This window comes from Scyliorhinus canicula, chromosome 8, assembly GCF_902713615.1.
Source record: "Scyliorhinus canicula chromosome 8, sScyCan1.1, whole genome shotgun sequence".
Lineage (NCBI taxonomy): Eukaryota > Metazoa > Chordata > Chondrichthyes > Carcharhiniformes > Scyliorhinidae > Scyliorhinus > Scyliorhinus canicula.
This window is the reverse complement of record NC_052153.1, coordinates 156,379,524-156,406,082: the sequence shown is the minus strand read 5'-3', so window position 1 is coordinate 156,406,082 and position 26,559 is coordinate 156,379,524. Positions and strand designations below refer to the sequence as shown.

General features: G+C 45.4%; 1 protein-coding gene and 1 long non-coding RNA gene across 2 annotated transcripts in view; one reads left to right on the top strand and one right to left on the bottom strand.

The window, feature by feature from the left end:
* The window catches only part of LOC119970614, a 145,354-nt gene that overhangs the window by 91,268 nt on the left and 27,527 nt on the right, over window positions 1-26,559 (top strand). The gene's annotated exons all lie outside the window — the stretch shown is intronic.
* iqgap2 (IQ motif containing GTPase activating protein 2) overlaps window positions 23,847-26,559 on the bottom strand; it is a 407,995-nt gene continuing 405,282 nt past the window's right edge. Inside the window, exon 38 of the mRNA XM_038805522.1 lies at window positions 23,847-26,204. Within this exon, the coding sequence (XP_038661450.1) occupies window positions 26,091-26,204 (114 nt within the window). The 3' untranslated portion in view covers window positions 23,847-26,090. The remainder of the gene's footprint in view (window positions 26,205-26,559) is intronic.

Below are 26,559 nucleotides of genomic sequence, written 5' to 3'. Positions count from 1 at the left end.
AACAAAGAAAAGTACAGCACAGGAACAGGCCCTTCGGCCCTCCAAGCCCGTGCCGACCATGCTGCCTGATAAACTACAATCTTCTACACTTCCGGGTCGTACCCCTCTATTCCCATCCTATTCATGTATTTATCAGATGCCCCTTAAATGTCACTATCGTCCCTGCTTCACCACCTCCTCCGGCAGGAGTTTCTGGCACCCACTACCCTCTATGTAAAAAAAACTTGCCTCGTACATCTACTCTAAAACTTGCTCCTCGCACCTTAAACCTATGCCCCCGAGTAATTGACCCCTCTACTCTGGGGAAAAGCCGCTGACGATCCACTCTGTCGATGCCCCTCATAATTTTGTAGACCTCTATCGGTTGCCACTCAACCTTCGTCTTTCAAGTGAGAACAAATTGAACTAATTCAACCGTTCCTCATCGCTAATGCCTCCATACCAGGCAACATCCTGGTAAATCTCCTCTGCACCCTCTCTAAAGCCTCCACATCCTTCTGGTAGTGTGGCGACCAGAATTGAACACTATACTCCAAGTGTGGCCGAACTAAGGTTCTATACAGCTGCAACATGACTTGCCAATTCTTATACTCAGTGCCAGGCCAATGAAGGCAAGCATGCTGTATGCCTTCTTGACTACCTTTCCACCTGTGTTGCCCCTTTCAGTGACCTTGGACCTGTACACCTAGATCTCCCTGATTTCAATACTCTTTAGAGTTCTACCATTCACTGTATATTCCCTACCTGCATTAGACTTTCCAAAATGCATTACCTCACATTTGTCCAGATTAAACTCCATCTGCCATCTCTCCACCCAAGTCTCCAAACGGTCTAAATCCTGCTGTATCCTCTGACAGTCCTCATCGCTATCCGCAATTCCACCTACCTTTGTGTCGTCTGCAAACCTAATCAGACCAGTTACATTTTCCTCCAAATCATTTATATATACTACGAACAGCAACGGTCCCAGCACTGATCCCTGCAGAACGCCACTAGTCACAGCCCTCAATTAGAAAAGCACCTTTCCATTGCTAGTCTCTGCCTTCTATGACCCTAGCCAGTTCTGTATCCACCTTGCAGCTCACCCCTGATACCGTGTGACTTCACCTTTGTACCAGTCGACCATGAGGACCTTGTCAAAGGCCTTCCTGAAGTCCATATAGACAACATCCACTGCCCTACCTGCATCAATCATCTTTGTGACCCTCTTTGAAAAACTCTATCAAGTTAGTGAGACACGACCTCCCTTCACAAAAACCAGGCTGCCTCTCACTAATACGTCCATTTGCTTCCAATGGGAGTAGACCTGTCTCAAAGAATGCTCTCCAGGTAATTTCCCTACCACTGACTAAGGCTCACCGGCCTGTAGTTCCCTGGACTATCTTGCTACCCTTCTTAGACAAGGAACAACATTGGTTATTCTCCAGTCCTCCGGGACATCACCTGAAGACAGTGAGGATCCAAAGATTTTGGTCAAGGTCTTAGCATTTCCTCTCTAGCCTCCTTCAGTATTCTGGGGGAGATCCCATCAGGCCCTGGGGACTTATCTACCTTAACATTTTTCAAGACACCCAACACCACCTCGTCTTTATTGGATCTCAATGTGACCCAGGCGGTCCTACACACCCCCAACATTGTGACTACACCCTTCTTATTCCTGATCTCTACCCATAGCGCCTCGCTGCCCTCTGAGGTGTCCTCCCGTAGTACAGCTGTGATATTCTCCCTAACCAGTAGCGCAACTCCACCACCCCTTTTACATCCCCCTCTATCCCACCTGAAACATCTAAATCCTGGAACGTTTAGCTGCCAATCCTGTCCTTCCCTCAACCGGGTCTCTGTAATGGGAACAACATCATAGTTCCAAGTACTAATACAAGCTCTAAGTTCATCTGCCTTACCCATAATACTTCTTGCATTAAAACATATGCACTTCAGGCCACCAGACCCGCTGTGTTCAGCAACATCTCCCTGGCTGCTCTGCCACAGAGCCGTACTGGCCCTATTCCCTTGTTCTCCCTCAATGCTTTCACCTTCTGACCTATTGCTCCGGTGCCCACCCCCCTGCCATACTAGTTTAAGCCCTCCCGTGTGACACTAGCAAACCTCGCGACCTCGATATTTATGCCTCTCCCGTTTAGATGCAACCCATCCTTAGACAGGTCACACCTGCCCCGGAAGAGCTCCCAATGGTCCAGATAATGGAAACCCTCCCTCCTACACCAGCTGTTTAGCCACATGTTTAACTGCTCTATCTTCCTATTTCTAGCCTTACTGGCACGTGGCATAGGGAGTAATCCCGAGATTACAACCCTAGAGGTCCAGTCTTTAACTTTTCTGCCGAGCTCCCTGAACTCCTGCTGCAGGACCTCATCCCCCTGCCTGCCTATGTCGTTAGTACCAATATGTACAACGACCTCTGCCTGTTTGCCCTCCCCCCTTCAGGATGCCCGCTACCCATTCGGAGACATCCTGAACCCTGGCACCAGGGAGGGAACATACCATCCTGGAGTCTCTTTCATGTCCACATAAGCGCCTATCTGTGCCCCTGACTATAGAGTCCCCTTTGACAATTGCTCTTCTGCGCTTTGACCCTCCCTGCTGAACATCAGAGCCAGCCGTGGTGCCACTGCTCTGGCTGCTGCTGTTTTCCCCTGATAGGCTATCTCCCCACGACAGTATCCAACGAGAGGGGGACAACCACAGGGGATTCCTGCACTGATTGTCTTACCTTTCTGGTGGTCACCCATTTCTCTGCCTGCACCTTGGTGTGACCACATTTATATAACTGCTATCTATGACACTTTCCCGCCACCTGCATGCTCTTAAGTGCATCTCCAACTGAACCATGCGGTCTGTGAGGAGCTCTAGTTGGGTGCACTTTCTGCAGATGAAGCCATCCGGGATGCTGGAAGCCTCCCGGACCTGCCACATCTCACAGTCAGAGCGACTGCAACCCCTCTAATTGACATTGCGTCAATTAATTAGTAATTAAATTTAAAAGTTCAAAAAAAAAGTTACTGTTAACTATATGTTCTTCTAAACTCCACTGACTACAGGCCCAAACCTGCTCAATCTGTTATGGGCCAGGTTTGGAAAGTATATCATGGAGTTCACCGGACCCAAGACTTTTAATAGATTTTGGTTATGGGGAGCACAAGGGTTCACTCTCCAGGTGTTATGCAACAGAGACTTAAGATTTTTTAAAACAAAACAATGTTTATTCTATGAACCCAGTTGACATTTTATAAACACACAGTAACCATCTTATCAAATACAAACACATGCAATCCCACAGATACAATACTCTATAGGTAACCCTTAATGGAGAATGGGCAGGAAGGTGGAGTTGAGGTCAAGAGGAGATCAGCCATGATCATACTGAATGGTGGAGCCAGCTCAAGGGATTGATTACCTACTCCTACTCCTAGTTCTTTGCGTTCTTTTAACCTTTTCCTCACTAACTAACTCTGCACATTCATCGTTCGTGCACAAGATGTTATTTCTGAACCGTCTGTGCAACTTCCCTCTTCTAAGATTAAGCCCTGTCATTCAGTTTTAGAGTATGTAGCAATCTCAAACAGGTTTATCAGAGTTCAAATAATCTGTTTCCTCAAGAATTTTGAATATTACTCAATTCAGGAAATCAGTGTGAATTTTTCACAAGTACAGGTTTTTTACTATGCTCATCAAAGAGCATCATACAATTGTTACATCACAGAAACAAGCCCAGTGCCTCTCTCCCTGTATTGCTGTTTTTCCTCATTTAACCCTCATTTGCTCTCATTCCCTCAACATTACTCTTTTACAAACAACAATCCCTTGTCTTAATGACTCTGGGCGTGATCTTCCAGCCACGCTGAACTGGAAAAGCAGCTCAACGTGATACAGCATGGCCGGTGAAAACCAAGAGACCCCGTTCCCAGGATCAACTCGGCTTGCAACGCCTCGCGAGATTCAACGCAAAACGCGTGAGACGTTGCAGGAAACCCCGCCCCACAATGGGCATGATCACTTTTTAGCAAATCTGCATATTAGAGCGAGGCAGTAAAACCTTACTTTAATGTGCAGATTCCAGAGGTACTGGAGGCTTTGGGATTCAATCCTTTTGGCTCAGGGACCTCGGGCGAGCGTCGTTTGGTACTGGTCCCCACAAATGGGGGCCATGGGGGTCTCAGAGGGGATCGTAGGCACGTAGGTGGGGTTGGTTCGGGGATTTTCTTCGGGGCCTCGGAGATTAGATCTCTCGCTACAATGGCGAGTGGAGCTCCGCATTGTAAAAAATGTGGCTATGTGCCTCGGCTGCGCGTTCCAGTTTAGGCCCTCATTCAAAGTGAGTCGCTTTGAATAGCCATGTGTTACTTGTAACATGCGGCTAAATGTGCTCGCTCATGGACTTTGTTCCCTTTTGGGAAGATCACGCCCCATGTTTCACTATGGAGACTGTTATGGGCCAGGGTTTAGAGAACCCTAATGTGTGTCATGAAGTTCACCTGACCCACAACGTTTTATAGATTGTGGTATGGGGAGCACACGGCCCACTCTACAGGTGTGGTACAGCAGAAATGGAAAAGTATTTTTTAAAGCAAGACAATGTTTATTCTATGAACTCAAGTTAACCTTTTTAAACATACAGTGAACATCTTAGCAACCATCAATTCAAATGCAACCCCCAAAGAATACAACACTAAGTAATCCTTAATGACGTCCCAAACAAAATCGAGAAGACAAAAGAAACACCTTTTAATAGAAGCACATTAGGTTTACAGTCACTACGGAGAACATTTATAATTCTGAATTCACCAAATGATCAAGAGATAGTCTTTTTATGGCAGAGAGAACAGCAGTACAGCTGCTTTGTCTGGCTTCAGCTCCAACGCTGAAAATGAAACTAAAACACACCCTGCAGCAAACAGCCTAAAAAAAAGTAAAAAGCTGAGACAGCCCAGCTCCACCCACACTCGACATTACTGATAAACACCCATTTCTTAAAGGTACTCTCACATGACAAGACAAATATTATCCAAGTATAATAATTAGAACACATTTACATGGGCAGAACTGGGCCCTCTACAACCAAAACACCACAGCATCATTATGCTTTTTTTTTTTGGCTCTCTCTCCACCATACCAATTCAGGTTTAATCCACGTCACCTAATTTAAAAATAAACGGGAATGTATCTGTGGAAGGGGGAACACAAAGAATTTACCCTGGGTTCTTTATCATGGGCAAATTTAAAGGAGTTTCTCTAAACTATCAAAGGTGGTTTTACATTGGCATTTGTCTAGTTGGCAATGTGAGAGAAAGATTTGTTTAAATAGATTAATCTAATCCGGAAGTTATGTCTTTCATTCCTAAAGACTCATTCCCACAGACAAACTGGCTGAAATGAGACCATTTGGCTTTTTATATATTAATTGCATAACAATTTATACTGTCATGACCAGAAGCGCTTCCTGATAGCTGTTGCTTTGTTCCACAATTGGTTTATCAAGAAAAAGGAAGCTGGAGACCAATATTAAACAGGCTTGCTGTGATTCTTAAAACATGATTTTCTTTTATTTCTCCAACTACATACAGCCAAGATATTGGATACCATTATTTTGTAATGATCATATCTGCTTTATATTCTCTAATATGTTTTGTCAGATATAAATTTCGATACTGTCACAGAGAAACTGCTTCTGATAATTCCCATGGATCTACGCTCGCCGATTCAAGATTGCACCAGGTGACTGTCCTCCAGAGCAAATTAAGTTTATAACAATTTCTGATAGATGCACTGCAGGTCAAACAAAGTTTAAACAGCAGATTCAACAGTTTACATTTTAAAAGCTCTCTCACTAAAAGAAACACATGTAAAATATTAAGCATTCCGTAAATATTTCTGATCTAAAAAAAAATTCCAATCCCCCAAAACCTTTTTTTTAAAAATCCTCAAAATTTAGGGAATTTTACTTGAGGAATTAAAATCCCACCAGACAAATCCATATTACATGAGAACTTGCTGGAGCATGCCCATACAGCTGTTGGGTCCTCTGGGGCTAGAGGGAACCCAGGGGGTTGCCCTGGGGGGACACCTATATGACCCATGGCACCAGGTTCAAAGCAGGCTGTTAGTGCAGCTGCATGGATGCCTTGCCGGCTGCGACAATGTTGCTCCTTTTCCGTCCATCCTGACCCCACAGCCCATCTCCTGGCCACCCCCCATTACTCCCCCCCCAGCCAGCACACTATGGCCATGTTGGATACTTTCTATACCTCCTTTCTCTCCCTGGGCAGCTGCCACGGCAGTTTCCCAATTTTTAAAAGCACAAGTGAACCACGCCATCGGGAAGTCATGCCATTGGAGGCGGAGAATCGTGGAGGCCCTGGAGAGTGCCAGGTCGGGCTGCTAATGATATGCAAACGGTCCCCGTACGTGCAGAGTGAAACGTATTGACGCCATTTTTGAGGTAATGGAGAATCGCAATTTGCCGTCAAATCGGCACTTGCCGCTATTTTGGCGTCAGAGGCTATTCTCTGCCAAAACGCATTTCCCGATTTTGCCGTCGGCTAACAGAGAATCCAGCCCAACATCTTTGGCCATTTTAAAAACAAAAATCAAGCAAATCCAGGTGACCATAAATATTGGATGACACATTCACCCAGTACCAGCTTAATGTCATATATATTTACATCAGCCAAACTAAGACTCACTTCCTGGTGAATGTTTGCACCAAACCTACAGTAGGAGCTTCAACATTAAGCAGAAGTTGAAACACTGAAAAGAAGTACCTCCCAGGCATTTAATGTGGTTCCACACTGAGACTTGCACCTTATTCTTTGGTACGCAACTGGAGAGATTCATATTAAATTCTTTGTTAACATCCTGAAGTTCTTCTCAAATAGGAGGAAGTAAAATTGATGCTATTCCAAAACTGGGATTTGAGAATGACTGACCAAATGTTAGAGAAGGATCATGTTGGACCGGCTGGAGGCAAGGGGACACCTGAGGGGAGAGCCGACCAAAGCAGTAGGTGGGATCTGATCATAAAAGGCAATCAGTGATGGAGGAGGCTCCCCACCTTTCTCTCCAAAGGACCGAGCAGGGTGACCTGCAGGGGGTTCCCCACCCCGGACCGCCTCCCGCTGGCCTCAAAATTGCAGCCAGCCAGGAAGGAACCCTTCACAGCCTATATTGACCACTTAAGATTCTGCCTCATGTCACTGCAGTGATTAAGGAGCCTTTAAAAATCTAGAAACTCATCATTTGGATTGAAGAATGGAAAAAGAAATTAGAGCAAGGAAATGTAATGTAAGCAAACTAGTTTGACTGAAATAGATGAACTCTACCACGTTGTTTATCTTTTCTCCCACTTCCTTTGCCTTCGGAAATGCACCCAATTGTCTCTCCATTTAATTTAATGGACTTCCCATATTGTATGCCATCTCTATTCTGCATTATTGAAAAAGCGGTACCTGACTTAGACTCTGAGTCATTATGGCACAGAAAGAATCCACTCAACTCAGGTTTGCTGTAGAACAATCCAATCAGACCCCCCGCTCTCTATCCCCATATTCATGCAAGTTTGTTTCAGTTTGGTGCCCATCCAATTTCCTTCTGAAATTCCTCCTCGTCTCTGCGAGTTCCAGGTCATTACCACTCACTGTGTAAAAGATATTTCCTCACGTGCCTCCTGCACCTCAGGTTGAAAAAGTCCTTGTACCGTCAACTAATTCGAACAGCTTTTCATTGTCTCACTTGCGTAAATCTGTCATTATCTTGTACAACTCTGTCTATAAGAGAACAAGCCTTGTCCCTCATCTCTGGCACCATTCTGGTAAATCTCCTCTGCACTCACTCAAGGAGCCTTAAATTCTTCCTGGGGTGAAGAGTGTGCCTTATAAAGGTAAGGATGAGTAGGTTGGGTCGATACACATTGGAAGTTAGAATAATGAGGGATTATCTTATTGAGGCATAAGGGGTCTTGACAGTGTAGATGTGAGAGGATGTCTCTCCTCTTGCGGGAGTCTAGAACTAGGGGGTATAGTTTCAAATAAGGGGTGTCCCATTTAAGAGAGATGAGGAGGACTTTCTTCTCTCAGAGGGTCAGTAATCTGTGGAATTCTCTTTCCGAGAGGGCAGTGGAGGCTGCGTCATTAAATACACTGTTAATTGTTGTGAAAACCCATCTGGTTCACTGATGTAACTTAGGGAAGGAAATCTGCTGTCTTTTCTTGGTTAGGTCTACATGCAACACCAGATCCACAGCAATTGGTTGATTCTTAACTGCCACTCGGTTCAAGGGCAATTAGGGATAAGCAACAAATGCTGGCCTTGCCAGTGACAGCCTCATCCCATTAAAGAACAAAGAGAAGTAACATTCAAGGTTGAGATAGCATATGCTTAAACTACAAGGGATTTAAAAACTTTATTACCTGCAAATGCTCGCATTCAAAGCATCGTCTTGCATCTTTGCCTTTGTCTTTATATATGTTTCTGGAGCCTACCTCTTCATTCACCCGAGGAAGGAGCTAGTGATTTGAAACAAACCTTGTTGTGTTATGTACTCTGGGATAACACAGGCTGCAACTGAATGCAGCTTTAACCAAAAGATACTCCAGACCTTGAAGTTAGTTCAATCTGATTTATTGAACCAGTAGCACAGTTATCTATGAGTTCGACTCTCTGCTAACCTAAGTGTGGTTACTCTGTCTGACTGAACCAGACTATCTCTTAGCCATGTGCTGGAGGTGTGATACTGTACATACACCCTGACTCACTCTGCAGATATTCATCAGTGGAAAGAGGCGGAGTGTGAGTGCCTTGTGCCTTTTATAGTGAGATACCACCCGAATGTCCTGCATGCTCATTGGTCATGTCCTGTTCTCTGTGTTCATTAGCTGCCTGTCTATATCATTGGACTTTAACCTGCTGTTGTAAGATTTCTTACTGTGCTCACTCCAGTCCAACGCCAGCATCTCAACATCATAAACTACAAGGGAGTCAGGTGTTTTGGCTGAGTTAAGGTCACAACCCGATCTTCAGCCCTGATCTTATTGAATGGTGGAGCAGCTTACGTCTGCTTCGATTTCTTACGTTCTCAAGTGTAGTGACCAGAACTGGAGGAAATACTCCTCTCCTAGTTTTCAGGGTTAACGTCCACCCTCTTTATATCCCACTTGCAGGTATCTTGTAGTGGAGGTTTGGGCACTCAGGATGTGGTGGAGGTCAAGGACGGCACGGGGGCACAATGGTTATCATTGTTGTCTCACAGCGCTAGGGACCCGGGTCAATTCTAGGCTTTGTGACTGTGCGGAATTTGTACTTTCTCCACGTCTGTGTGGGTTCCCTCCCGCCGTTCAAAGATGTGCAGGTTAGGTGGGATCAAAGATGTGAAGGTTAGGTGGGATTTGGGGATAGGGTGGGGCAGTGGGCCGAGGTAAGGTGCTTTTTGAGAGAGTCGGTGCAGACTTAATGGGCTGAATGGCCTTCTTCTGCACTGTAGGAATTCTGTGGATTCCATGGGCATAGTTGACAGTTCACTTTAAACAAGAATTTTGGGTGTACAGCTATCATCCTTTTATTTAATGTGACTGAGCCAGAGTAGATATTGTTAACTTAGCAATGAGTGTATGCTAATGGAATTAGCATGCTCTAGGGCCTCTGGGCTGGTTACCTGTCCTTCCAAGAGATGTTGATGATATATTTGAGAGAGTGAAGGGTTCCTGGCGCCGACCTGCATTTTCTCTGTCTTGTGGTTGCAAACGATGTTCATGGAGTGGAATCCTCTTCTGTTGGTGAAGGCACCTGGCTCACCCGCTAGAATACAATGCCACAGGATAGTGCACGGATGGGTGCACTTGGCAGAAAGCCTCTAAGAAAACTTGCAGGACAAATGTCCTCCAGAAAACACAGAAAATGCAATGAACTGTCGGGAAGTCACCTTCAATCAACTCTTTCCTAAACACCTACCTATTCTCTTTGCCATGGTTCTGGTCGACCTTTATCCTCTTCTGAATTGAGTGGGATGGCCAACTGCCCATGTGCCCAATGTGCCAACCGCAAAATCACATGGCACATAAACTTGCATACATTTGCCTTTTTATTGGGTCTAATTGCCTGTTTACTTGTCAACGGGCACATGTCGGACTCCTGCACTTGCCTGCCGAATGTAATATGGCGTGCCGGCTCGATGCGGTCAGAACACCTGCCCAACGTGTTCGGCACAATTTCGCACAAGGTCAGTTGCACATTCGCTCCTGGTGCATAAAATCCTAGCCTTTCAATGACAAATGGACAAGACTCTCACACCGTTAAAGCATTTAGTATGGCCATCGCTTTCAGGAAGACAAATGTCATGGTCCAGAATGTTGCAATATCCTCATCCATCGGCATTGAAAATGTAAAGCTGAAGGTTGTTGATAGCTTCATATATCTGGACTCCACAATCACCAGCAATCTGTCACTGGATGCTGAAAGCAACACATGCACGGGAAATGCTGTAGCTGTTATGTCCAAGCTGAGTAAGAGAGTGTGACTGAACACCAAACTGAATGCACCAAGCCTGCATCCTCAGTACACTGCTCTGCTGAGACCTGGACAACATGAGCTAGGTAATAGAAAAGGCTGGACATTTTCCACCTTCACGGTCTTAAATGTATCGTCAGCATCTCTTGGAAGGCAGGTAATCAGTCCAGAGGCCCTGGAGCATGCTAATTCCATTAGCATACACTCATTGCTAAGTTAATATCTGCTCTGGCTCAGTCATATACAATAGATGGATGATAGCTGTACACTCCAAATGCTTATTTACAGTGAACTGGCAACTATATCCATAGAATCTAATGAAGTGCAGAAGGAGGCCATTCAGCCCACCGAGTCTGCACTAGCCCATGATACATACAACCTATGACACTGTCAGGTGCTCAAGTTCTTCGCTGCTGCCTATCTCGCTCCGCCACCCACTCTCCTTCACTCTTGCCTTTGCCTGGAGTTTGAATATCGACTTTGCCATTATTTCCAGCTGGTCCAATGAGAGGCCAGCTTCTCAGTGCATTAGCTGCTGAAAGCCTGACTACTGCTCCTATCAGTACTCATCGCAGTGTGAAATCCACCTCTAATCCGACAAGCTGGAAGGACAACGATTTTCAAATTTACAACAGCCCGACCCACTGCAGAATCCCGGATGTTCTCTATGGAACCCAGTTTGGGAAAGGTTGCCCTATATAATGCTGCTGAATGTGCTTTGTATGACCTCAGGAATACCAGTGAGAGTGTCTTGTGATCTCCCATGTTTGACAGCCAGTCTATTTGTGTGGGAGGATGAATGAAGTTACCTCTTTGCATCTCAATCTAAAATGCCGAGATCATTACTGAAATATTGTCCATTATGTGAAAAATACATTATTCCATGAGAAGACAGAACAGGCCAAAGGTTGAAATCGTTCAACTCTGGTGAAAAGAGTGGAATGTTAGCATCTCTGTAATAAAGTGGCCGAGGTCACAGGCCCTTGTACAGTAGCGTGGGAGGATTGATTAAGTGTGCCAACCCAAAACAAACATCATTATGTTGCTGCACTATTTCTTGAAACGTAAATTGCTGCCCTGCAAAGTCAGCAAGAGGAAGACGGAAACACTGAACACTGATTCTGAGCATACTGACTGCAAAAGAAGTCCTGTAGCAATTACAAGAGTTTATTCAACCAAGTTGGTGGTGAATCACTTCATTAAATAATCAAAGAGTGCACTTTGAAAGCTCGAAATGATTTAGTAACCATATGGCATTTTAAAGATTAAACCTAGTTTATGCACAGAAATCGCTTGGAACCAGTTTTATTTTACATGATCACGTGCTTTCTACAATTCATGAAAGTATGGGCTATTATTCAAACAATGTACATCCTCTGTAGGTGCACAGAGAGTGTGTTGCGGGAAACCATTTACTGAGTGCGCACACATAGAAATACTATGGTAGTGTTGCAGTTGGTGCTGAATGTGTTTTAATACCAGAGTGTCCAAAGCTTCAAGCTACACCAATGCTAACGTGGCTGCAGAATGATGGGGACTGGGAACTAAATATGCTGGTTATAAAGATTACAGGGCAGACAGGGGTGATGGCAGAGGGGGTGGAGTAGTCTTACTGATTAGAATTACTATCACCTCAATGGTGAGGGAGGCTATACTGAGGGGAAAGCATCCAGAGGAGACCATATGATGGAACTGAAGAACAGAAAAGGATCTAAAACTGTAATGGGTGTTATGACCTCTGGCAGCAGTTCGGAGGTGTTAGATTGTATAAAGGCAGAAATTAGGCAAGTGTGTAACAAAGGCAGAGTTATATTAATGGAGGATTTTAACTTACACGTAGATTGGGAGAGGCAGACGAGCACCTGTCAGAAAGGTAGTGAATTTCTGCAATGTGTCCGGGCTAGTTTCCTGCAGCAATATGTTCTAGGTGTGACAAGGCGACAGGCAATATTAAATTTAGTTATGAGCCAAATTTAATTAGTAGCCTAACTGTACGCGAACATTTATCAAATAGCGACCACAACATGATTGAATTTAGTGTAGCGTTTGAAAGTGAAATCAGATACAAGAATTTTAGACTCGAGTAAGGCTGACTAAACTGGGAAGATCTGTTAATGGGTCAAATGGCTGAAGAATAGTTGAGAATATTCAAAGAAACATTTAATGAAATACAGAATGTGTATACACTCCCGAGAAGAAAAGGCGCCACTTCACAAAAACAACAGCGATGGACAACTGGAGAGGTTAGGGACATCATAAAACTAAAAGGGCTTAAAATAATGAAAAACATAGCAAAAACCAGATGAATGGGATGAATACAAAGACCAGCAAAGGGTCACAAAGCAGCTTATAAGAGTTACGAAAAGGGATTATGAAAGGAAATTCATAATCTTATAATAATTTTATTGCAAGAGACATCAAAATTAATAAGAATAAATTTTATAGTTATATAAAATAGAAAGTAGTGTGGCGATAGAACCCGTGGACATTTCCCTGTGGACTTCGGATAAGTGGAGGGGATAATGGGGGGGGGGGGGGGGGGGGGGGTGGAACATCGGGGGTCCCTGTACGCTGACGATCTTCTTCTTATGCGAGACCCAATCTCCACCATGGGCTCTATAATAGTGCTGTTGAAGAGTTTTGGCACAAATACAAATTGATAGGGTACAAATTGAACCTGGTGAAAAGTGAAGCTCCCGGGTTGGGGAGCTAATCTGGGATTGTTGCTATTCTGCTTCTCATTTTAAGAATCTGGGGGTTCAGGAAGCTTGGGACTGGGCTTGGCTCCGTAGGTTTAACCATATGACCTTGGTGGGAAGGGTCAAGACCCATTTGCAGAGGTGGGATACTATCTCTTTGTCCTTGGCGGGCAGGATTCAATCGTTAAGAATGAATTTTTGATTTTTGTTTTCCTTCCAAAGTCCTTTTTTGGGGTAACAAAGAAATTTATTTCATCCTTTACTTGGGCGGGCAAAGTAGCAAGGATTCGAAGGACAGTTCTTCAGCGGGACCGACAGTCAGGGGACTTAGCGTTGCTGAGCTGGATATATTATTACTGGGCGGTGAACGCAGAGAAGGTGTTGGGGTTGTGTGGGGATGTGGATGCTCCATGGGTACAGATGGATCAAAATCATGGCTCTAGCGACCACCTCATTCCCATTTTAAATTGGGGGCGTAGTATTGAGAATGGTTCTGACCCACGGGAATTGTATGTTTGAGCTTGCGAGGTTGGATGCCATGTTCGAGGAGGTGGGAAGAGAAGGGGTTGGAAGGAATGGGGGATGGTTTCTGAGTTTGGAGGAGTTGTTGGAGAAATTTGGGCTCTCGAGGTCTGAGTTATTCAGACACCTACAAGTTTGCAATTTTGCAAAACGGATCTTTCCGACTTTCCTTGCCAACCTCGTAGATGGAGAGGATTCTTTCATTTTCCCAGTGCCTGCAGATGTAGCTGGAGGAGTCCAACTACCTACAGGGGCAGGAGGTGCTGTTAACAATGCGTACCACCCAGGCCAACACCGCATGGGTCGCATCCGTGGTGGAGGCCTTAGGGACAAAGGTATCGGCCATCCATCAATATGTCCAATGCCTGGGGAACTCTGTGTGGGCAGTGGCTGAGGTCCTGTCACAGACAGCAATGTACCAGGGCCACCCGGAAATTGCCGCAGCGCTCCAGAGCTTGGCCCAGTCACAACAGGTCATGGCTGCGGGTCAAGCTGTAATTGCTGGGCGCTGGTTGACCTGAGCCAGTCAAAGCTGGGCCCTAGCAGTCACAAAGAGATGTGGCACAGTCCCAGAGGGAGATGGCTGTGTCCCTGTGTTCCATTGAGACTCGGGTCAAGACGAGAGCAGGCCTCCAGGACTGGCTCTGCGATGGCGGCAAACTCCATTGCACGAGTAGCCTATTGGGCTTGGTCCACATTGAATTTGATATATTGTGTTGAGCGGGCATACAGGGCATGGATGCACCTGTGCATGGAGGTCTGAGAGATCCCAGACAGGTCCCTACTCTGCAGCTGGAAGGACCCCGTGACCAGGTAGTTCAGGGTGACCATCATTTTGACAGCCATCGGGAGTGGGTGTCCTCACCCATATCACTGTGGTTCCAGGTGTGCCATGATGCAGCAGATATGCCGTGCGGTCTCCCTACACAGCCGGAGTCTTCGACAGGGTCCGGCAGGTCCTCGAATGATCAGGTGCTGCCAGCACACACGAGGCCTGATCCGGCGCCTCCTTCCCATCTCCGCCTGTTGGGCAGCCCGCTCTACTTCCTCACTGGCTGGCTCGTTCCTCTGGGGCAAACTCAGCTTCTGCAGGTTCCTCCCCAAGCAGCTTCTGCTCGTACAACCTCAGTGCATTCTCCAGGGTTGCAGCTCAGATGATGGCAATCATTCCTGGTTGGATTCCGAAATCCATTGTCTGCAGGGAGTGAAAGGAAAACATGTTAGCATAACACGTACCCCCGTGCTCAGCGAGGTCCAATGGGCTACAGGATAGCCCGCCCTTTACTGTGGCCCCTGCCCCTACTAGTCCACCTTCCTCCCCCCCCCCCCCTCATTCTCATACACCCCCCGGCCATTCCACCTGGTACTCGGAACTCCTCACGGCACCTCTGGCCCCGGTCCCTGGGGTACTAGGTCAGGGGTACTGATGGCTGGCACCACCCATGCCAGAAGTGTGCTCTGCGGCTCCTTCTGCACTGTCGCAATTCTATGACAACTGATCTTGCATCAAATGTCTTTTGCAGAAGAGAATGTTCAAAATTTCTACCCACAGATAAATAGATAGATAGAAAAGTACAGCACAGAACAGGCCCTTCGGCCCTCAATGTTGTGCCGAGCATTGTCCGAAACCACTATCCCACTCCCTGTCATTCTGGTGTGTTCCATGTGTCTATCCAATAACCGCTTGAAAGTTCCTAAATTGTCCGACTCCACTATCACAGCAGGCGGTCCATTCCACACCCTAACCACTCTCTGAGTAAAGATCCTACCTCAGACATCCCTCCTATATCTCCCACCCTGAACCTTATAGTTATGCCCCCTTGTAACAGCTACATCCACCCGAGCAAATAGTCTCTGAATGTCCACTCTATCTATCTCCCTCATCACCTTATAAACCTCCATTAAGTCGCCTCTCATTCTCCTCAGCTCCACTTTCCGGCCCAAACACCATAACCCTTAATCCCTTTTTTCTTCAAAAAACTATCTATCTTTACCTTAAAAACATTTAATGAAGGAGCCTCAACTGCTTCACTGGGCAAGGAATTCCATAGGTTCACAACCCTTTGGGTGAAGAAGTTCCTCCTAAACTCAGTCCTAAATCTACTTCCCCTTACTTTGAGGCTATGCCCCCTAGTTCTGCTTTCACCTGCCAGTGAACCATGGTTCCCTCACACGGCCATTTCCTCCCTGCCTGACAGGGACATACCTATCAAGGACACAAAGTATTTGTTCCTTGAAGAAACTCTACTTTTCATTTGTGCCTTTCCCCTGACAGTTTCTGTTCCCATCTTATGCTCCCTAATTCTTGCCTAATCGCATCATAATTACCCCTCCCCCAATTATAAACCTTGTCCTGCCGTATGGCCCTATCCCTCTCCATTGCAATAGTGAAAGATACCGAATTGTGGTCACTATCTCCAAAGTGCTCTCCCACAAATAAATCTAACACTTGGCCTGGTTCATTACCCAGTACTAAATCCAATGTGCCCCCCCACCCCCCGCCTCTTGTCGGCCTATCCACATATTGTGTCAGGAAACCCTCCTGCACACACTGTACAAAAACTGCCCCATCCGAACTGTTCGACCTATAGAGGTTCCAATCAATATTTGGAAAGTTAAAGTCACCCATGCCAACTACCCTGAGACCTCCACACCTATCCATAATCTTTTTTGCAATTTCTTCCTCCACATCTCTATTACTATTTGGGGGCCTATAGAAAACTCCTAACAATGTGACCGCTCCTTTCCTATTTCTAACTTTGGCCCATATTACCTCAGTAGGCAGATCCCCTTCGAACTGCCTTACTGCAGCCGTTAAACTATCCTTGATTAACAATGCTACTCCTTCACCTCTCTTACCACCTTCCCTACTCTTACTGAAACAGCTATACCCCGGAACTTCCAACAACCATTCCTGTCCCTGTTCTAACCATGTCTCCGTAATGGCCACAGCATCATAGTCCCAAGTACCAATCCACGCTCCAAGTTCACCTACCTTATTTTGGATGCTCCTTGCATTGAAGTAGACACACTTCAACCCACCTTTCTGTCTGCCAGTACACTCCTGCGATCTTGATACCTCCTCAGTACCTCACTACTCTCAACACTGGCTTCTGGACTACAGCTTGTTTTCCCAGCCCCCTGACAGATTAGTTTAAACCCCCCCCCCCCCCCCCCCCCGAAGAGCAGTAGCAAATTTCCCTCCCAGGATATTGGTGCCCCTCTGGTTCAGGTGCAAACTGTTCTGTCTGTACAGGTCCCACCTTCCCCAGAATGTGCTCCAATTATCCACGTACCTGAAACCCTCCCTCCTACACCATCCCTGCAGCCATGTGTTTATCTGCACTCTCTCCCTGTTCCTCACCTCACTAGCACATGGCACCTGCAACAAACCAGAGATGACAACATGGTTTGTCCTGGCTCTCAGCTTCCACCGTAGCCACCATAGTCCCAGATTTCCCAATTCGTGAACAGGTTAATCTCCACCTGCCCTATTAGTTCTTCTTAATGGTTCAAATCTTTAAGTAAATCACCCTTCAACTGTTTACCTTCCAGGGAATACAACCGTAGTTTTTTAAATTAATCCTCAGATTTTCACCCCTGGAGTCCAGGAATTTCTCTAATAAATATATGCTGTATACACAAGTCCATTACATTCTTTGTAAGTGTATGGAATTGCTGTACCCTCCCTGGTCTAACCAGGGCTTTGTATAGCTGAAGCATGAACTCAACACCCTTGTACTTTAAACCCTCCAGATATAAAGGCAGCCTGTTTGACTATTTACTGTAACAGTTCATGGAGTTTTAATGATCTAAATGCTTGAACCACCAAGTCTCTGGACCTCCATAACTACCAGATTTTCATTGTTTAGATAGCACAGTACTGGAGTGATTGAACGCCCATGGTGAAAATGAAATTCTACAGGCTGAAGAATCTGAAAATTTTAAAGGAACAGAAGACATTGAAGGAGTTACGGATATTGATGAGTAGATATATACAAAAATAACTGTGGAAAAAGCGCTAACCAGTCAATCGAATCTGTCCCATATAGTTCTGATAGTGTATGTATCACCAACCTACCGTCAGGAATTATTTGGTAGAAGGAAAAATTCAAAACTCAGGTCTATCTGGGAAAGAAGATCCGTAAAATTATTTTCTGACAATTTAGATTATTTATTGTCACGCATACTGAGGTACAGTGAAAAGTATTATTCTGTGTACAGTCCAGAAGACTCTAATATATATACTACTGCAACTTACATTTAGATAGCACCTTTAATAGCAAAACGTCCCACTTGACAGGAGCATAATCAAACAAAATTAAACGCCAAACCACACAGGGCATTTTAGAACCCATAACCAAATGCTTGGCCAAAGAGACAAGCGTCAAAGGAACATCTTAATGAGGAGAAGGTTTGAGGGATTTGGGGGAGGGAATTCCTGTGCTGAGGACCTAGAGAGCTGAAGACATGACTGCCAATGGTGGAGTGATTAAAATCGAAGATGTGCAATTGAGGGCACTCCATCCCAGACAGAACTAGGTTCAGCTTGCTCGTAAAATAGAAATGTCAGCGGGACAGGGTGGAGAATGGTGTCCAGATAAAGAAGAGCAAATTGAAACAAAATGGAATGGCCTGGTCTCTTTGGTATTGGTAGAAGTTGAATATAGGAGTGTAGGGAGATAAAGCCTGAAAGAGATGATACTGGCATTAGTCTGGGAAATATTGGCTAGGTGTTGCAGGGTCATAATCAAGAGGAAGACGAGAACTCAAGAGGGGCAGAATTTAATAAGTGGCAGAGTTTACCACACAACCACTTGAGGAGTCTGCTGCGGGGAATGTAGCCCCAAAAATCACCATAGCCCCACAGCCAGTTAACACGGTAGCACAGTCGGTAGCACTGTTGCTTCAGTACCAGGGTCCCAGGTTCGATTCCCGGCTTGGGTCACTGCCTGTGCAGAGTCTGTACGTTCTCCGTGTGTCTGCGTGGGTTTCCTCTGGGTGCTCCGGTTTTCTCCCACAAGTCCCAAAAGACGTGCTGTTAGGTAATTTGGACATTCTGAATTTCCCGAACAGGCACTGGAATGGGGCAACTGATGTGTTGGGTATGCCGGGTCTGCGAGGACTGCGTTTACCATAGCAGTGAGAGAGACAGGCTTCCAACACTTGAATAAATGCAACTCTATTTTATTGAACTCTTAACCATTAAACGTCGTTGAGGTCCTTCTGTATGCTGTGAACGAGTGGCCTGTGGTCTGTTTCGACCATAAACTTGGGGAGTCCATACACGTAATCATGGAATTTATCAATCCCTGTGAGGAGGCCCAGGCACTCTTTCTCGATTTGAGCATAGTGCTGCTCAGTAGGTGCCATGGCTCTAGATGCATATGCGACTGGGGCCCAGGAGGAGGAATCGTCCAGCTGGAGGAGTACTGCCCCAATGCCAGCCTGGCTTGCATCAGTGGAGATCTTCGTCTCCTTGGCAGGGTTGAAAAACGCCAGTACCAGGGCCTTGGTGAGTTTCGCCCTGAGCTCTCGCCACACTCGCTCATGAGCGGGGAGCCACTGCACGTCGGTAGTTTTTTTAACGGGATGGCGGAGAGCTGTGGTGTGAGATGCACACCACAAGGAAGTTGACCATCCCTAGGAAGGGGAGGACCAACTTCTTGTCCTCCAGTGTCTTCATAGCGTTGATCGCCGACACCTTATCTGCATCTGGCTGCACACCGAACTGCGAAATATGGTCACTGAGGAACTTTATTTCTGCTTGACCGAACGAGCATTTGGCTCAGTTGAGGCGGAGGCCATGCTCGTGGATCCTCTGGAACACTCGCTTTAGGCAATCGATGTGTTCCTGCGGAGTCGTAGACCAGACAATGATATCATCGACGTACACTCGCACCCCCTCAATGCCCTCCATCATTTGCTCCATTATTCGGTGGAATACCTCCGAGGCGGAGATGATGCCAAAGGGCATCCGGTTGTAACAATAACGACCAAACTGGGTGTTAAAAGTGCAGACTGGATGCGTCCAGTTGTATCTGTCAAAACCCCTTGGAGGCATCCAGCTTCGTGAAAAACTTGGCGTGAGCCATTTCGCTGGTGAGCTCTTCGTGCTTCGGGATAGGGTAGTGTTCCCTCATGATGTGACAGTTCAAATCTTTGGGGTCGATACAAATGCGCAGTTCCCCCGACGGTTGTTTGGGAGCAAACCCAGTCCGTGGGTTCTGTGACCTTAGAAATGACGCCCTGGTCCTGGAGGTCTTGCAGCTGCTGCTTGAGGCGGTCCTTAAAGGGTGATGGCACCCGACGGGGTGCATGAACCACAAGTGTGGCATTCGGTTACAGAAGAATCTTGTATGTGTAGGGGAGTGTGCCCATACCCTCGAACACGCTTTAATTGGATTTGGAAGTTTGCATTTGGCGAGGCTGATGCCTCAGTGGGCGACATGGGGTGAACCCGCTGCACAAGATTCAGGATTTTGCAGGCCTGAGCACTGAGCAAGGAAGCTTTAGAACATAGAACATAGAACAGTACAGCACAGAACAGGCCCTTCGGCCCTCGATGTTGTGCCGAGCAATGATCACCCTACTTAAACCCACGTAACCCGTAACCCAACAATCCCCCCATTAACCTTACACTACGGGCAATTTAGCATGGCCAATCCACCTAACCTGCACATCTTTGGACTGTGGGAGGAAACCGGAGCACCCGGAGGAAACCCACGCACACACGGGGAGAACGTGCAGACTCCACACAGACAGTGACCCAGCCGGGAATCGAACCTGGGACCCTGGAGCTGTGAAGCATTGATGCTAACCACCATGCTACCGTGAGGCCCCTAAAAGAGTTTTTCCGCATGGAATGTTGCGTTGGCCAGTACGGGGACCATACATACTTTGTTGGACCATACAATTTTGAAACGCAGGGTGGTTCCTGAAGAACGATGAGATACCACAGGCTGGCATGAGCCACTGGCAGCAGTGGCATTGCCATTGTGGTTGATAAGCTGGCAGGCCGATGGAAGAATGTTCGGCTTGACGTGGATGGTATCCAGGTCAGACTGCGCAATGAGGTTAGCTGAAGCGCCGATGTCCAGCCTGAAGCATATGCGAGATTTGTTGACCGTAAGGGTGGCACACCACTCATCGTCCGGATCAATGCTCATCACTGGGAGTGGTTTAGCCTTTTTTGCGGAAAGCATCATATGCTTGGTGATGATGCCCACCCGGAATGGGGATGTGAGATCCTCGGTGTCGGGATCTGGAACCATGTCCGAATCGGAGTCTGCAACGGGTTGCTGTACTGACCGGATGTTCCTGTGCTGCTGCTGGGATCGATGTGTGATGGGCAGTTGAGCAGATCTGCACAGGGCTGCGTAGTGGCCAAGCTTGCCACACTGGAGACAGCGTCAAGATTTCGCGGGACATTGCCGCTTTAAGTGGGCGGAGCCACAGTTGTTGCACGTCATGGCGCCGACGTCAGGACGCTCCGTGCGCCACCGTGCATGCACGGTGCGGTCGAACGATGTGCGCACCTGCACAGTTCGGTCCTCGGCTTTGCCGTCCCCTCGGTTGTTGCGCGCATGCGCTGGAGCCTGGGAAAAGCGCGCGAAATGGCTGCCCTCATCCAGACTCAGGCCCTGGAGCTGTTTTACGGCCTGCGCCCGCTCCGCATCGTGGGGGCCTTGATATGGGAGTACCGGTTGTTAGCGTGCTCATGTAGGACGCTGGTCTCGATGGTAAGGGTGAGCTGCTTTACTTTAAGGAGCTGCTGGTGAAAGGGATTGGAGTGGACCCCGAAAACGATCTGGTCGCGGATCATGGAGTCGGAAGTGGAGCCATAGTTGCAGGATTGCGCGAGGATACGTAGATGGGTTAAGAAGGACTGAAAAGGTTCATCCTTACCCTGAAGCCTCTGTTGGAACACATAGCGTTCAAAGTTCTCGTTGACTTCGATATCACAGTGGCTGTCGAACTTCATCAGGACTATTTTGAACTTTATCTTGTCCTCACCTTCAGCAAAGGTGAGGGAGTTAAAGATGTGGATAGCGTGGTCCCCGGCTGTAGAGAGGAAGAGAGCAATCTTCCTGGCATCCGATGCGGCTTCGAGGTCGGTGGCTTCAAGATACAGCTGAAACGTCTGCTTAAATATCTTCCAGTTGGCACCGAGGTTGCCCGCGATGTGGAGCGGCGGACGCTGTCCATGTTACCGGATGGCTGATCGCTGGTCAAAGGCAGACTATCTCAAGGTAGGTCCGTCAAACTCTAATATGACTCACTGGTACCATGATATGTTGGGTATGCGAGGACTGCGTTTACCATAGCAGTGAGAGGGACAGGCTTCCAACACTTGAATAAATGCAACTCTATTTTATTGAACTCTTAACTATTAAACATACTTTAACTGTGGGTTGACACTATGCTGAGTTGACTGGAGACCTGAGGCCAACCTGACCAGACTATCTTACTTCCACATGGTGTATGTTCTAGTTGTTGCTCACAGGCTCTGACTGTCTCAGAGGCTGAAACCCAAGAGAGCGGGAAAACGAGTGCCCTCTGGCTTTATAGTGATCGTGTCCTGTCTGGTGATTGGCTGTTGTGTTCTGTGTGTTCATTGGTCATCCTGTGTGTCAATCAATGTCGGTCTGTGCACCATCATATACTTGTGTGTATATTTTGACAGTGACTAGGGGCTTTTCACAGTAACCATTGCAGTGCTAAAGTAAGCCTACTTGTGATAATAAAGATGATTATATTATTAGAAGGAAGTCTCCCCTCCCCCTCAGAGTTGCCACTCAAATTGGTTGGTTGGCAACTCTGTAATCACAGCTGCACCACTGGGAGCAGCTGCCACATCTGGGGCTTCACGCAATGTCCACAGGACCAATTTGGGGTCTCTGGGCAGGGACACGAGGGGGGGCCTGGGGATGGAAGGTGGTGTCGTGATGGCCAGGCCAGATGGGGAGTTTGCCCGATTTGGAAATGGGGCCGGCGAGAGAGGTGCATCCCCCTCGGAGGAATCCTAGGTCTCACCCAAGTTCCTATACAATTGCTAGCAGACTGGTGGCAGGCAGGTAATTTTCAGCCACACCCACCCACTCCCCTGTCTAAATGCTTGCAAACCTGTTAAGCTGGTACCTGAAAAAAAATTTTGCCCAGAAGTTTGATGAATAATACACATCTAGAACCTCATGCTGGTTTTTTCATTTGCAGATTCTGATTAACTTGCTGTACATTTCCAGAATTTACAGCTTTAGTGTCAGATTTCTGGCACGTGGAGCTTTCCCTCGGTACTTTAGATCTAAAGAAGGCCTTTTGCATTGAAATTCCAAACAGTAATGTTTACTAACTGTGCAAGGTTTGCTCCTTGTAACATCTCGCATATTCGGTGATTTGGAACATGACCGAGATGTTCATAAAGTGGCCAAAAGCTCGTTATTGTCAATCTGCCTTGGATTTCTTTCTCAATCATTTGTTGGCATAGGATGCACTCAACTTTCAAGATGATGACATGACCATCAAGTTTGCTTATATTGGTCCGTGAGCCATTGTGGGCGGATCCAGATTGTGACATCCTGCGAGATCTCGCGAGGCGTTATGTCCATCGGGGATTCTGGAAGAGGCCTCTTGCAGGATCTACCGGCCTATTCCTGTCCCAATTCCGGCGGGTCCCAGCCGGTAAATCGTGCCCAGCATTTATTAGGACGAAGAAGTGATGGCTTCAGAAAAAAGAAAGGAAGCTCACTTCCATGAGTCAGCCCCATATACGGAACCACAAACTGGTTTCTACCCTCAGCTGTCATTTATTAACCTGTTGGGATGTGAATCACTTGCATCAGGACTGTAATTACTTTCCTTATTGGACTTGAGGTTAGGCCCTCAGGAGCTGGCAATTGTGCCCACATTGGCGTGGGTCCAACTGAAAATTTTAACAGATTACAAATGAGCACCATCTGATTAAAAATAAAGTATAATACAGGTTTTTTTTAAAAATCAGAAGATATTTATGGGAGAAATTTTATTACTAATAAACAAAACTGATGAAAAATTGTCACAAGGAATGCTGGTGATTTGCATTGGAAGAAAACAAAGTCAACGGAACGGAAACTCTTTTGAAAGATTTATTTTACATAATTTGACAAGGCAGACAACCATTGAAAAATCAACGTTGTCAAACAAGATTCCAATATTTTGGTTTTAAAAGAATAGCTATAAATAGCCAACATGGGGACCGAGCAGTTTACATACAAAAGGCACAAGTGTCGGTTTGAACTGACGTACATAAAATCAATCACTAGAGGCAAATCATGACTTTTATCACCATTCTACAGGTAGTCACACCTTGGCTGGAAATACATTTTTGGCCATTAGGCAGTAGTGCATATTTATTATCTTGTAATGTATAAATCATAATATTTTTACTTTTTACATTGAATATCTTAAATGGAATGTTTTCATAACTGGAATTGTACACAGCATTTAAAGCCAACTATTTAAATAAATGATTAATTTTAATTATTCTTAAACTAAACAAGCAACATCCAAACACTATGCTTGGAGGTCAGATTAATGCTGCCTTGCCCCAAATTGAAGCCGTATTGTTCCGTTATTTTTATTTTTAAAAATCAATCAGAATTATAGGGTCCTGTAAATTTGTTTTGAAATCACAACTAAAATTCCCGAGTAAAGATTATGGCAAATATAATTTAAAATTCTACATTCCTAGTTCTCCCGTAACCTGCTCGATTACACCGGCTCATAAAGGTATGTCTGCGCTGATAACAGAAAGTTAAACAGTTAGATTAGAAGATAAAGATCAAAAGGTTATAGAATTTGATTTGTACCGATATTGTATACTCTTATTATTGGGTAATCACAAGCAAATTTTCAAACTAATATGAATGTAACAATCGGAGCATCAAGTAACCCCTCGTGAGAATATTCCATTTGAAAGTCACAGGAATTATTGCTATGAAAGATGCGTGGAATTAATTGCTGGTTAGGAAGGTTTGTTATGAACACTGTAATGGGTTTGGGATAGTATTCCGCACAGTGGACAGCATTATTCAGAGGTTTGTAATGCCCTCACTTGCAGTATTGGTTTCTTCTTATGTAAGCAGCATATTTAGGCTTCAATGTACACCTGAGTTACTTGGAGAGATATTTTTCTTGAATTTCTCAGTTACAAAGCTTTTCTGTTAGAGATACACCAGAAAGGTACAGCTATTACGGACAACAGGTTTCTGAAATGTGTTGCAGATATGCACATGGTTACGTGAATTAAGAGATTTCAGTATTGACATTCATTAAAAGCACAACTTGAATCATGAGGCATCAAAAATTCCAGACTAAAACATTCTCGATATCGCTTTACATCTTGTATCCTCTGGAGTCTACATAGATTAAGGCATTTCTTTGAAAATGAACCTAATAAAAACAAAATCAAACGTGAAAATTTCTTCAGACCTTTAGAGGCAAGGAAGTATTTATCAGTAATGTTCAGCTACAGGCGAAGCAATAGTCAGGAGTTTTTTAAAAAAAAATCCTGTTTTGTACTCAACCAAGATCATTCACTGGCTCCAGCTCCAAGTAGGATTTTTCTGCTGGTTTTGTATTCATAATTTTAGCAGCACAATCGGATGTTGCTTCAGCCCTGATTAAACCACAGACGTGCCATTAATAGTTAAATCGCAAAGTAGCAAAAGGTAACTTTGAAAATGGAAACTTGCTAGACCAGGATTTTTTTGTTGGTGAAGAGTTTGTTAAAATTCCTGAAAAAAGTATTACTGGAATAACAACTGGATTGCTACTTTTTTTCTTTGTCTTCAGTTTGTGAAAGTTAGACAAATCCATTTGCGGTCTGACTGTCAGCAAATCTATAACCAAGATGTGAAAATGAGCTGCAATTATGTTGAAATGACTAAGGAATATAATTAACCTTTGACTGGGAAATGTACAATGTATCTTGGTCCACAGCTAAGAGTATTTTAAACTGGGGTTACTGTATTCATTACCTTTTCAGAAACCCAATTAAGTGCAGTGTTAAATCAAACAAAGTAACTCAATAGCGAATAACCCACATGCACCCATTTACTTGTAGAATGATTTTCTGTATCAACTTCTTAAGATTAGAGAATGCCAAGGCAGCTTGGTTCTTATGTAAAAAGAATAATGGCAGGAATCAGTTTTGGTCCAATACTGTGATATGTTTTCCTTAAAAAAAACAATACAACTGATATTTTGCATATCTCTGTGACCCTGCTATCGACTGCAAACTTAATATTTGTTTAATTATTGAAGAGGAAAGAGTTTAGCATGAATTTGACTGTCAGGGTTGCCAACGTCGATGGTTCATTTTCCGTAGAATTTTTTATTCAGTAGGAAAACTAGCAGGTTTACGTTGACTTTGGCCTTGCCAAACATCTTCATGACGGCCACACCTTCATACTGTAGCTCCAGCAGGTCCTGAAAAGTGAAATTCATTTGTAAATTCCTGTTAGCTCACAAATCCAAAATGTGCAAATGTTATCCACAGAAAGTTACATTACCAGATTCTGTCTCGAGACAATAACAACAGCAATAACTGAACAAGCTGGCAGGATATTGAAGTTTAGGTGCAGCATAATAATAATCGTTATTGCCACAAGTAGGTTTACATTAACACTGCAATGAAGTTCCTGTGAAAAGCCTCTAGTCGCCACATTCTGGCGCCAGTTCGGGTACACAGAGGGAGAATTCAGAATGTTCAAATTATCTAACAGCACGTCTTTCGGGACTTGTGGGGGGAAATCCCAGCGCCCAGAGGAAACCCACGAGAATG